This window comes from Dipodomys ordii, unplaced genomic scaffold (assembly GCF_000151885.1).
Source record: "Dipodomys ordii isolate 6190 unplaced genomic scaffold, Dord_2.0 Scaffold1, whole genome shotgun sequence".
NCBI classification, from domain to species: Eukaryota; Metazoa; Chordata; class Mammalia; order Rodentia; family Heteromyidae; genus Dipodomys; species Dipodomys ordii.
The window spans coordinates 22,010,253-22,023,012 of NW_012267217.1; the positions used below are offsets into that span (position 1 = coordinate 22,010,253).

Here is a 12,760-nt window from a genome sequence, read left to right on the forward strand (position 1 = left end):
AGGTTCACAACACATATATATTGTGATCACATTTTTCTAAAATCAAACGTGTTACTCAGAAAAGGCAAATTAAATTAAAGCAAACCAATCAAATGCAAGCAATAGGTAGGGAAGGGTAATCTTACTTTTTTCTCAAAATCTTTAGAAAAAGTATTTCCCAAACCTCCAAAATGGTATGTTACTTTTAGAATCAGATAATAATGTTATTTAAAATGATCAAGGCATAACTGTAGTAGAAATGGCATGGCTCTAAAAGCCACATATTATAAACACAGTGAATTATTCCTTCTGTAGAGGGGGGGAGAACATGAAAAATGCAGAAATAGGCTATTTGGTGAGATCTGATTACTTGGAAACATGAGAAAATGTTCATTGCTTTGGAACAAATAACTTTTATTTACTTATTTGCTTGTTTGTTTTCCGAAGTCTATCCCAGAATGAACACAATGTGAATGTATGCTCTGCTTTTGTTTTCCGAAGTCTATCCCAGAGTGAACACAATGTGAATGTATGCTCTGCTTTATTATTCCTGAAAGGTACAGGGGAAAGAAGAATGGGAGGAAACAAGAAAAGACAAAAGAAGCTGAAGAATGTTCCACAAATTCCTGGCATTCAAGTCCCTACCTCTGTTGCTGACACTTCCTTGCTCAAGGTAGGGTGTTTGTTGTTGTTGTTGTTGTTTTGTTTTGTTTTTTTGTTGGTTGTGGGGCCTGAACTCTGGGCCTGGGCACTGTCTCTCAGCTCTTCAGCTCAAGGCTAGTGCTCTACCACTTGAGCCACAAGTCTACTTCTGACTTTTTCTGCTTATGTGGTGCTGAGGAATCAAACCCAGGGCCTCATACATGCAAGACAAGCACTCTACCACTGAGTCACCTTCCCAGCCCAAGGTAGGGTGCTTTATCCACAAATAGAAAGCCTTATTTATCTTTCTCTTGATGCTTTAGGACTTTTTCTAATGTCTCTTTCTCTCACATTCTGGAACTTGTATGAGTAATGTAATTTGAAGGCACAAAAGAGAGAATAGCTTAGCATACTAAACCTATCTAATTACAGCAGCTCTGCTCAACTGTCACCTCCAGTTGCTCATTGGCTTACCTGTGATGGAATACTGTACTTTCTTGCTGAAGCTTTTTTTGTCTAAGCTAGTCATAGCACTCATAAGCTTTGTAAACACTTCAGTTTCTTTTCCTTCTACCCCTTCCAGGAAGGCATAGACAACAGAATAAGAACGGTAGATGTTGCTTACTACTTCTCATTAAGGATACTTAAGAGTTTTGCTAAGGAAAAGAAGTATCTTCATAAAATAAAGCTGTAATTTTAAGGTTTTATCTTGCCTAATGTAAATTCTCACTGTACTTTGGAACTTTGCTCTTAAAATTGGTTTGTAATTTTCTTATTATCTGTTCCCATTCATTTGAAAGGCTTAATTAGTTATTCAGGAAGGGAATCCATTATCTTCTTCAAATTCAGAAATTGTAAGGCTACATTGATGTCCCAAATTTTGAGACACTTGGCTTTATTACTTTTGCTCAATATCAATTTTTATCAAATATCAATATCAAATTTAATGTCTAGACCTCAAAAACAAATGACATGAACAAAAAAACTGTCTCATAGATTTTAGTCCCACACAGAATATCTTATAGGAAAAGCCATCTTGTCCTACTCTTATACAGTATCTTAACTTTAGTTTATATTTGGTAGCTACCTAATAGTTTTGATAGTTCTGACATTGCTTTAAATTTCTCCTTTAGGAGAAATTTTGAACTTAATTTTACTAGACTGGTGATGTCATTCTGTTTTTCATCTGTAAATAACCACAAAAAATTGCTCACCTCATAGGAATGTTATAACTTAAAAGCTAATATATGAAAAAGGCTTGTCTTATTATATAGTAATCATTCAAGATATATTAAATATAAAATAGCAATTGGAACCTATCCCAGTTAGGCATTGGTGGCTCATGCTTATAATTAGCTTCAGGAGGCTGAAATCTGAGGATCCTGATATAAAGCCAGGCAGAGAAGTCTATAAGACTTTTATCTTCAATTAAGCAGCCAAAAACCCAGAAGCAGAGATGTGGCTGAAGTGGTATAGTAAATAGCCTTGATCAAAGACATCAAATGAGGGTGTAAGAACCTGAGTTCAAACCCCAGTACTGACACAGAAAATGGAAAAGAAAATCAAATATTTTCTTCTATTTTCCTCTCTACCTGTGTGACAGTGGCCCTCTGAATGATCTGCCCACAAATGTCCACCATCTCTCAAGTCCATTGTCTAGATATAGCAAGGCTGGTGTGACCTTTTTAAAGTAACAATCTGGCCAGTTTAAAGTATGGCATTTGGAGCCAGGTGCTGGTGGCTCATGTCTGTAATCTTAGCTCCTCAAGAGGCTAAGATCTGAGGATCACAGTTCAAAGCTAGCCTTGGCTGGAACATTCGTGAGACACTTATCTAAAATAAGCTACTGCCAGGTTCTGGTGGCTCAGATCTGTAATCCTAGCTACTCAGGAGGCTGAGATCTGAGGATCGAGGTTCAAAGCCAGCCCAGGCAGGAAAGTCTGTGAGACTCTTATCTCCAATAACCACCAGAAAACGGAAGTCTCACTGTGGTTCAAGCGGTAGAGCACTCACCTTGAGCTGAAGAGTACAGGGACAGCACCCAAGCCCAGAGTTCAAGCCCCATTACCAAACAAAATAAATAAATAAATTAATTAAATTAATTAAATAAAATAAGCTACTAAGAAGCTAGAAATAGAGCGGTAGCTCTAGTGGTAGAGTGCTAGCCTTAAGCAAAAGAAACTCAGAGATAGCATCCAGGCTCTGGGACAGCTAAATCATTTTTGCAGAAGGAACAGAAGCTGCCTTATGCATAGCCAGATGATGAGACCACTGGACTCCACCAGTGAGGATCAGCAGCCTTCACTTTTCCTTTACTCCAACTGGAACAATCAAATATCCCTCCAAATGATGACTGGGCATCAAACCCATCTCTGTCAACAATCCCTGCCTTAAGTAGAGAATTTTAATGGCTCCTTGTATAAGTTATACTTTAAATTCAACATAGTAAAAAGGTTTCCATGAGCTTTTCCTGTCTAATTCAACAACCTCTTTAATTCAGATTCCATGTTATTTTTGAACTAAGGAAAAAGGAAAGCCTGGTTCCCTACATATCCAAATATTTTGTGCCCCATAAGAGCATTTTGTCTCCTTTATTTTTAGCTGACTTTTTTTTCCAATCCAGTGCATCACAAACTTTAGACTCTACGTTTGAGAATCAACTGAGGGTATGAAACAATAAAATGTAGGACCCAAGGCTCACAGTTTCTGATTGAGCAGGTTAAGGCTTGAGTTGAGAGTTTTTGGTATTTATTTTACTGGGGTTGCCCAGAGCCTTGTGTATACTGGGCAATTACTCTCTCCCTGAGCTCTGTCTCCAGCCCTGAGAATTTACATTTCTAACAGATGCCTAGGTATTGCTCATGCTTTGAAGAACAGTATTGCAGCCCCTCGGGGACTCTTCCTCACCCTGCAGACTTTGATGCAGTAGGTATCTCATTAAAGAAGCTTACCTGGACTGCTACAGGGAATTTGTTCTCCTGCGTTTTCATAATACTTTCTTACTGTTGATGATAACCACTTACCACATTATCCATCTAGTCACTCATCTTCCTTCCCTTCTAGGAACTTTCTACTGAAGGTCTGACCCATTCTGAGGCTGTCATAATTCAGACCTATATAGATCTCTCAACATACCATCTCTACAAAATCTTAAATCTTGGAACTATTTGGATTTCCCTCAGCCCACTACCATGACCCTCTTATTTTTTTTTACCATTGTAAAGTCATTCACCTGCTCTGTTCTGACAGGACCTAACCCGAGGACAACAGTGCTACTTTTACAGCATCATGAGGATTTATGACTCCAGGCCTCAGTGGGAGGCCCTGCAGAGCCGCTATATTCAGAGCCTGGCACACCAGCAGCGGCTGGGTGAGTCTACCTGCCTGACCTGAACCAGCCTCTCATCAGGAAGGGATTTGTGTGCTGTAGTCAGGAGTCAAGTTTCCAGATAAATAATTCAAGAAGAACGGCTTTTGCCAACCTGTTTCAGCAGCAGGATTGGCTAGCCAAGTTTAAAAATGATCATCTCAGACAACATATAGACAACATACATAGATATAGACATATAGACAACAGTGTATATAGTCAACATTTGGCTAAATTAAGAAGGCTTAAAAAACAATAGTATGCAGTATTATAAAATGTATTTTTTAAAAGCTATCTGAGTTGGGAGGACCTCTTCTACATCACTATCAATGCCACTAAGTTTAGAAAGCCAGCCTAGGCTTCCACCATGGCACTGGTCCTTGGATGTCTGTGAAAACTAGGAAGCCTGGTTTCTTAAAATAATAGTTACTTTTCTTTTGGGGGCATTTGCTATGTCCCATAGATAGGATATACCTCATTTTTCTCCACACTTTATAGTTGTGAAAAATGCAACTATGGGTAGGTAATGCAATTTAGCGAAGATTGAACAGATAGTCAGTGCCAATGAGGACTTCAAGCCAGAATTGGAGTCTCCCAAAACCACATATCCCTGCTCTTTCAGATTTTATGGAACACAAGTGAAACCATGGTTGTGAAAGACCTGCGTATATCATAAGCACCAACCTACTAAAAGCTATCATTCAGTCTCTCTGTGTGAGAGACGTTTCCTGTTGCCAGCCCCTCTGTTATGTCCTTCTCCTAATTCTGATGGAAAACTGAAGCATGGATAAGTAAAATATCTTGATTAGGATCGTGCAACCAGTACGGCCCTGATCCAGAGCCAGGAGTTGGCAGGTACTCGTGATTATCTGCAGTGCTGGAGAAACATTGCCATCGGATTGCTTTATTCTCAGAGCAAAATTGCATAGAAACCAATAAATCTAAAAGCAGACACATTCAGTATTTAGGGCACATGAATCCACCTGTCACCTCCATAAGGTATAGGCGTCTGAGACTCATCCTCTGAGTTTCTGATCCCACAGGTCTGTGGAATAGTCAGAAGAATACATTTCAATTTTTGAAAAGCATAGCACTTCACCAAGGTGATTCTCCACTTGGTTGTATATAGGCCATTTTGAGAGACACTGAAAGGGATCAAATACCTCTCTTCCTGGATTTAAAGAAACTGCAGCATGCACTGTTATAAAATGTAAAAAAAAAATAAGGTTTAAAGAAACTATAGTGTGCTCTGTTATCAATAACATTGTTATCAGAAGAACATTCTGATATCGAAGACGAGTTACTCATGTGACAATTCCTCATTGCTCAAGTCTTTCCCCCAAGTGATCTGACCTATTAAACAATGAATGACTAAATATTTACTAACTCATTGAATGAGACATACAAAAAAAGAAAACTATAGTAGTTTACCCTCAGAGATAGGCATCCTAACTACAAAAGAAGATCTCTCATGGACATACCTGATTATTACATGTTTTATTTAGTTCTCTAAAACTGTCAACGTGCAAGTTCCTCTTATTTTCTCCCCTCCTTCCCAGGCTATATCACCCAGCAGGAAGCCTTGGCTTGTGGTACTCTCCTTATAGAGTCAACCAAGAAAGCCTCAGCCAAGGTAGCAAAGCAATGGACCGTTTCCCAGAAGTCTTCAGCCATGACAAGAAAATGTCTGTCAGCAAGACCCAAGTCTGCAGTTGGTCCCAGGGCCCACAGTGCACGGTGCTGAGTATCCAGAGCCAAGATTGTACAGCCCCTGCACATGGCAGTTTGTCTGTGTATCCTGGCATCTTTAGTATTCAGCGGGTGCTTACGCTTATATTTCCTGAATGACAATGAATAAAAGAGTAACTACTAATACAAACCTTAGGCCTAGAAATAATCTTTCATTCACATAAATTTTACCAGTGAGAACAAGTTGTAAGGTTTACAAAGCTATAGAGCAGAGACGAAGCTTTCCCACATATCATCTGTGAAATAAAATGACTTTCAAAGTTTTCAAAGGGAAAACTTCCTCTGTATTTGAACCTCCCAGGGAAATCCTAAGAACAGGACAAAAGAGAAGTGACGAGAGGGTGCCAGGCCCTCTACTCCATATCAACTGGCAACCCAGTGCCTAGACTGAAAATACATAAACCTAATTTGAATTAAAATGAATCATGGAGTTTCTGCAACATCATCATGGTACATGTCTCTCCTTCTTCTCTTTGTTCCCTACAAGCCATAGTGATCAGCTTGGTCCCAAAGATTCAGGTTCTAGTCTGTCCCAGTCACTTAGTATTCTCCAGAAACTTACACTTACCAGTCTGACTGCCAAGAAGATGAACACTTGGCCTTCACACAAAATTCATGTAGACATCTTTCCCAAGCAACCAGACTCTCAGCAGAGCAAGAAATAGCCTCAAAGAATTGATCTCAAGTCTAACCTTGTGGTGGCTTTGAAGATTTTCAGCAAGGCACACATGACTATGCAAATGAGCAGACCATGAGGTATAGTGAATCAGGTGAAGTGTAGAAAAGATGTGTTCTGAGATCCTACCTGACTTTTCTTTAGGAAGGACAAATGGCTGGCCCCACAGTGTGTTGGGAAGTCTGGGAAACTGACACAGACCTCTAGAGGGTCATGCATGTAGTCCTAGAGAAGCTTCTTGACCCTGGCAAATCCTAGGGCTTACTCAGATATTCTAAATAGCTTTATAGTTCTTAGCGGGGAATTGTTCATAGATTTAAAAGAAGAAAAACATCAAATAAAATGAGGGTGAGCTAAAGGGGAAGCCTTTTATGAGACAGAGATTTGAGGGAGTCCTGAAAGCCTACACTAACCTTCCCACTGTTTGTACCGTGGGCTTGTTAGCCCTCTGAACTGCTGACTCCCACTTTTTTTCTTATACTTTTGTGTTTTGATGGGCATAGATACTTGCTGTGTAAGCCATGGCTAGGGATGCAGAATACCAACAAGACCACTTAGGATTCTGAACTACAACCCTGCACCAAAACTTTCAGAAGCATCTTATTTCCAATAGAGGATTTTACATGCTGATGGCCAGATGAATGTCTGAGGCACACACAAGAACAAATGGATTGAATAGATCTAAAGTATTGCAGGAAGCCCCTCCTGTGGGCTCTCTTTTTTGAGAAGATACTAGTCCTCTGCAAAGACCCTGAAACTTATGAGATACATGGTGACTTGTGGTGCTAGGAGCAAATGCTCATTTGAATTGAGGAAAACAATTAAATGGTGGAAAAACCAGAACTTGAAACTTTTAGGCACATCTACTACATTGCCCTATTGGAAACTATATTGCTTGTTTTCACAATGTGAGTGAATGCTAACAAAATTTAAAGTCTCTGAAAGGCATAGTAGAACCTACCTGTAATCCTAGCACTTGGGAAGCTGAGGCAGAAGGATCTTTAGATTCAAGCCAATTTGTGCTATGAACTGAAACCCTGTTTCAACAAACATACAAACAAATCCAGGTATGCTGGTGGCTCATGGCTGTAATCTCAGTTACTGAGGTGGCTAAGACTTGAAGGATCACATTTGAAGCCAGCCCTGGCAGAAAAGCTTACTAGAATAGACCCCCTTCTTAACTGAGAGTTGGGAATGGTGGTATATGCCTCGGTGGCTATTTCTATGTGAAACTATCTACGGGGGACGCATCCTCCCTTCGATAGTGACCTATAGCCAAAAGCTGTCCCCTTTGGCATACTGCTGAGATTTGAGCTGGCTGTGAGGAATTCCATCCTATCATTTTCCTTTATATTTAGGTGGAATTCTAATTGTGCATTTTGTGGTCTGTAATGATTCTACTTTGAATGCATGCCCACTAACCAAATATGTTTAAGGATCCATTGTTCTTTTAAATAAATGGCCCAGAGATTTTTTTCTAATTTATTTTATTGTTGTTTTAGAGGTGATATACAGCAGGATTATCTTTACATACTATGGGGAAGGAGATATCAGAGGTTTTTATTATCTTGCAATACTGTGGATTGATCCCAGAGTCTTTTGCCTGCTAAACCAGGGTTCTATCACAGACCTACATCTCCAGCTCATCTTTATATAATTTATATGTAACAAATACTCTCAATTAAAATTCAACATATCTTGACAAATGCATTCACATATTTATCTACTTCCCACAACTGTGATATAGAACATTCACATTTCCCTCAAATCATATCATGTGTGGTCAAATTCCTCCTCCAAACTCAGATTCACAATAATCACAGATCTGCTCTTATTACTATTGTTTTGACCTTTTGAAGAACTATATGTGACTAGAATTTAAATATACACCCATTATTGGCAGCATTGAAGTTTGAACTCAGCGTCTTATATTAACTCTAGAGCCACACATCCAGCCCTGCTTTATGCTGGTTATTTGGGAGATGGAATCCCACAGACTTTTTGCCCAGAAGGATCATAGCCTTGAGTCATGATTCTCTAGATTTCAGCTAGAATTACAGTTATGATCCACCAGCATCCAAGCAAGGATATATTGCCTCTGGCTTCTATCACCTAGTACAAGGTTGTTAAAACTTATCATATTACATATATTAGTTATTTATTCCTTTTGTTACTGAATAGCATTCCATTGTGTGTGTGTGTGTGTGTGTGTGTGAACCATAATTTGGTTTATCATTTTCTGCCTGATGAATATTTGAGTTGTTTCTGGTTAGGTATTAATAGGAATAAAAACACTAGGTATACTTGAATGTAAGTCTATTGAATATTAAATGTCCTTGGACAGATACCTAGAAGTACAATTATTGAATTTTATGAGACATTTAAGTTACATGTAAATGCATGAAATATTGCCATCATGTTGTCCAGAGTAGCTGCACAATTTTGCACTCCCACTAACAATGTAAAAGAACTCTGGTGTTTCTATTTCCTTGCAATGTAAAACATTTTTATTCTTGTATTAGTGTCTATTGCTGTTAGGCAGAGAAATATTTGATTTTGTGGGAAACTCTGCTCCTAGTAGTTACGGTTATCTCTTATCTTTAAATTAGGAACCCTAGTAAGTGTCAGGGAAGAGACTCAGAATAGACACTTGGTAGTGATGGTGATAATATGGTAGATTTAATAGAAGAAACATCAAGCTTTAGCAGTTTCCCTAACAAGGCAACTGCTCATCTCACTTTTAGATGAGGAGGGAAATACAAGCTCAGTCCTGGAGCAGGACTGTGGTACAGATTCGGCGTGTTCTCATTCCCTTTTCATGTGTTTTTATTTACATTATGCTTCAGGTTCAACAACAAATCTCCCTCTACCATCAAAATCTTACTGGCAAGGAAGGTATTAGTTATCTGTTGCTGCATAATGTGACTCTCAAGTGTAATTGTTTAAAATACCAATATTCACTATTTCATAGTTTGGGGTGTCAAGAGTTGAACATAGATGGGGTGGGACATCTGGCTCAGTGTTACACACAAGGCTGCAGTCAAGATGCCGTCTGACAATCTACCCAGGGAACCACTACCGAGCTCTCCCAGCGTGACAAATTCATTTCCTTGGGATCTGGTAGATTCAGAGCCTCTGTTCTTTACTGGCTATGGGATGCCCTGTGTTTTGCCACATTGGTTCCACAATAGAGCAGCTCAGAGTTAAAGAACAAAAGTATACATGTAAGAATGAAGTCACAGCCTTTCATAACCTAATCCATTACAGTTGTGGGTGTCACTGGGTCCAATCCACACAAGGATAGTACATTATAAGGGTGTGAGAGTACTGGGCAGTGGGCTTATTGGGAACCAAAGTCAGGACTAGAGTGAAAGGAGTAGTATGCCCAGAGATGCAACATTGGAAGAATGACTTGTTTCTATACAACTGTAAGAGTGAATCCCACTTGACTCCTCATTCACCTTACCCTGGTTCTGGCTCTGCCATCGGCACTTATACATATCTAGTGCACTTACATTGACTTCTGCTCACCGAATCAGGGCTCCTTGCTGAGACAGCCTGCCTAAGCCTGTCCTAGCAGGCAATTGGCCCTCAATAAATGATTCTCTCTAGAAACTTGGCTATTTGTGTTCCAATCCCCCAAAACACTGTTGGAGAAAATTGGAATCAGATAAGCCCAAGACAATCACACCTGATTCTTGGATGATCTCTATATTTAGAGTACTATTTAGCAGAATGCAATCCATATGCCAGACTCATTGAGGGCACTTTAAAAATGCAAATTGCTGGGTTTCTCTTCAAGCCAGTTAATCAAAATATGAGAAATAGCATCCCAGGGTATGCTCAAGCTTATTGCAATAAATAGCCTTTTGAATCTAAGGAGTGATTTCAGTTGTGATATTTTAAAACTAAAATATCTGTCTGATATAGGTGGGAAAAATTTAGAGAAAAGAATTGCATGACAACAACAGGTTTTTAGGGGCAGGGAGTGTAGGGAAAGTATCTGCTTAATAAGCTTTAACATCCCATGTGAACAGATTGCTTATTACTGATGAAAAAGCCAAGGTAGGTTCTAATGTAGTATCCGTATATACTAAAATGACTATTTTCCATATTGTTGGCATTACTAAATATGCATTACAATTCCACCAAAGTGAATTCTGTCCAGTTTTTTTTTTACTATCAACCCCTGTTAGTGATGCAGATCATAGGAACACATCCAGGAGTTCCTGCACCTTTGCAAATGAAATGAGCTGCTAATTACATTGGTACTTATAGAGGAAGCCATTATATTAGCCCCATTGACTCTTCTTTCCCCCGCTACATTACAGTCAGGTACCTGAAATGTAATCAATCTCAGTTTTGGAAAGGAATCCCTGGTCTGCCTGTAGAGATTGTCACTTACTGGTTTCTATATCAGAACTATCATGTTGTGCAGGTCACACAACTGACTGGGTTGTGTCAGAAAAGGACTTTTTCGTAGCTGTGGGAATCTACAGCTTTAGCTCAGGAATAGAAGCAATTACCAAACTTTAATGGGGCCAGACACTCAGATGCTGCATGATGTGAGTTGATGAGCATCTTCTTCATGCTCAAAGAGCATCATAGACCTGAGGGCACCTGAGTACCTGTTTATAAATAGAAAGTCCAGGAGAAACTTTCCACTGTAAAAGCAATGAGTCCAGAAGGACCAATCAAAATAACTTAAAAGATACCACTGAAAGTCGGTGACATTTCAGAACTCTAGCTTTCTATAAAAATAAAAGTCATGCTGGAGGCAAGCCCTTGAAAAGCATATCTTGTCCCTGACCCCCTCCTGCCTTTCTCTCTGCTTCCTGGCTGCTATGGGGTGATCAGCTTTTGTCTGTCTATGCCCAACTGCCATATGTTTGTCCTGTCATGGGCCTAAAAAATCTATAGTACCTTCTGAGCATGAAGCCTCTGAAGGAAGATATTTTCTCCTTTAAAAATTTAAATTAAATTTAAAACTATTACTGTAAAATAGTTTATTTCTTTAAATATAATAAGCTATGATATTATGTGTCACAATTGTATATTTATGGAAGAAAGCAAAGATCAGAGGCAAACTTTCATACTTCAGAGGAACTGTTTGAAGCATGTAGGCTTAGGTGGGAAAAAAGGAAGCCAAGGTGGTGGGCTGTAGGGATGCTAAAGAGATGAAAGGAAGGAAGAACATCAGAGAAGAAAAATAGAGATGAGAGGAAAAAATTACCAGGGACAGGAGCTTGGGGAATCGGCCAGAAGTGCTGCCTGAGCCCTGAAACAGCTGGAGATTTTGGGGAGTCAGCAAGAAAGCCAGGCTCACCAAATGTCAAGAAAAGAGGAAAATCAGAAAAAAGAAAGGCTAATTAATACTCATGAGTAGAGATGACGAGTAAGATGAGGCCATGTGCGTTGCCAACTAGGAGTCTGCTGATGAGCCTCGGACAGCTGCTTTATTCTAGAGGAGCAGGACTCTAGGGCGGATGGCTGTGCTGGGATGAATATGGGTAAGACAGAGCAGTGAGTGTCAAACGTCCTCAGTCCGCATCTATTCCGTTTTCTGTATTTTATTTTCTTTCTCCTCAGTTTTCTTAGAAATGTCTACTTAATCCCAGGTTCTCTGTTCACTTGCACGGCGATTTCCCTTCCGCCACATTGAAAGGAGCTTTCAAAAGCTGATTCCAGAGGAATGTATTCATGGGAATCTCAGGATAAAATTCTATCGGGCAGAGCATATTGTTATTGCAATATATTTTATTACTCTATTAGTACTTGTTATAAAATATGTACTTACGAACAATTACTGAGACAAATTCATATATCCAATCCATTGGTGTAGAAATCTTGAGCAACAGGATCAGCTCTAGTACAGAAATAGAGCTGAGTAAAGGTGAAATTCAAGATTCTGCAGTGTGTGTGAAATGAAATGATCCATTTTAAAGACTGGATATAACTATGCCACTGTAGATATGCTTTCACTTAAGACAAACCATTCCATGTACAGCTGTTACGAATACACTAAAGCTAGGAAATTAAAGTCAGATGAAAATCTCTTAACCAAGTGTCTACTGTTTCATCCACAAAGAACAGCAGGAAGGCTTTTTTTTTTTTTTAAAAAAAAGCTTCTTTTTTTGACTAATGGTTTAAAACATGCTAATTTCAGTAAATGTGAGGGATGATTATAGTCAGTCCTTAGCAAACGATAAAATACATGATTTAAGATGCACACTGTCTTCAAAAAAATTAAGTCCCTGTAGAAATTATCACCCTAGCAAAGTTCCTAGGGGGTGGAAAGGACAGGAAAGCTAGTGCAGAACTGAGATATTGGGGAAATTTTTATTTGG

The 12,760-nt window shown here is 39.2% G+C and overlaps 1 protein-coding gene across 1 annotated transcript; it reads left to right on the forward strand.

Annotated features, from left to right (window-relative positions):
• The first annotated feature begins 553 nt into the window (after positions 1-553).
• On the forward strand, positions 554-6,402 carry Fam216b (family with sequence similarity 216, member B). The gene is made up of 4 exons (XM_013010751.1): positions 554-652; positions 3,871-3,991; positions 5,548-5,725; positions 6,225-6,402. The coding sequence occupies exons 1-4, from the start codon at positions 554-556 to the stop codon at positions 6,400-6,402; spliced, it is 576 nt and encodes a 191-aa protein (XP_012866205.1).
• The last annotated feature ends 6,358 nt before the right edge of the window (positions 6,403-12,760 follow it).

Coding starts and splice junctions, on each gene's coding strand:
- Fam216b (XM_013010751.1), top strand. CDS start 554: ATGGGAGGAAACAAGAAAAGACAAAAGAAGCTGAAGAATGTTCCACAA. Junction 653..3,870: donor CTGACACTTCCTTGCTCAAG/GTAGGGTGTTTG, acceptor CTGTTCTGACAG/GACCTAACCCGAGGACAACA. Junction 3,992..5,547: donor GGCACACCAGCAGCGGCTGG/GTGAGTCTACCT, acceptor CCTCCTTCCCAG/GCTATATCACCCAGCAGGAA.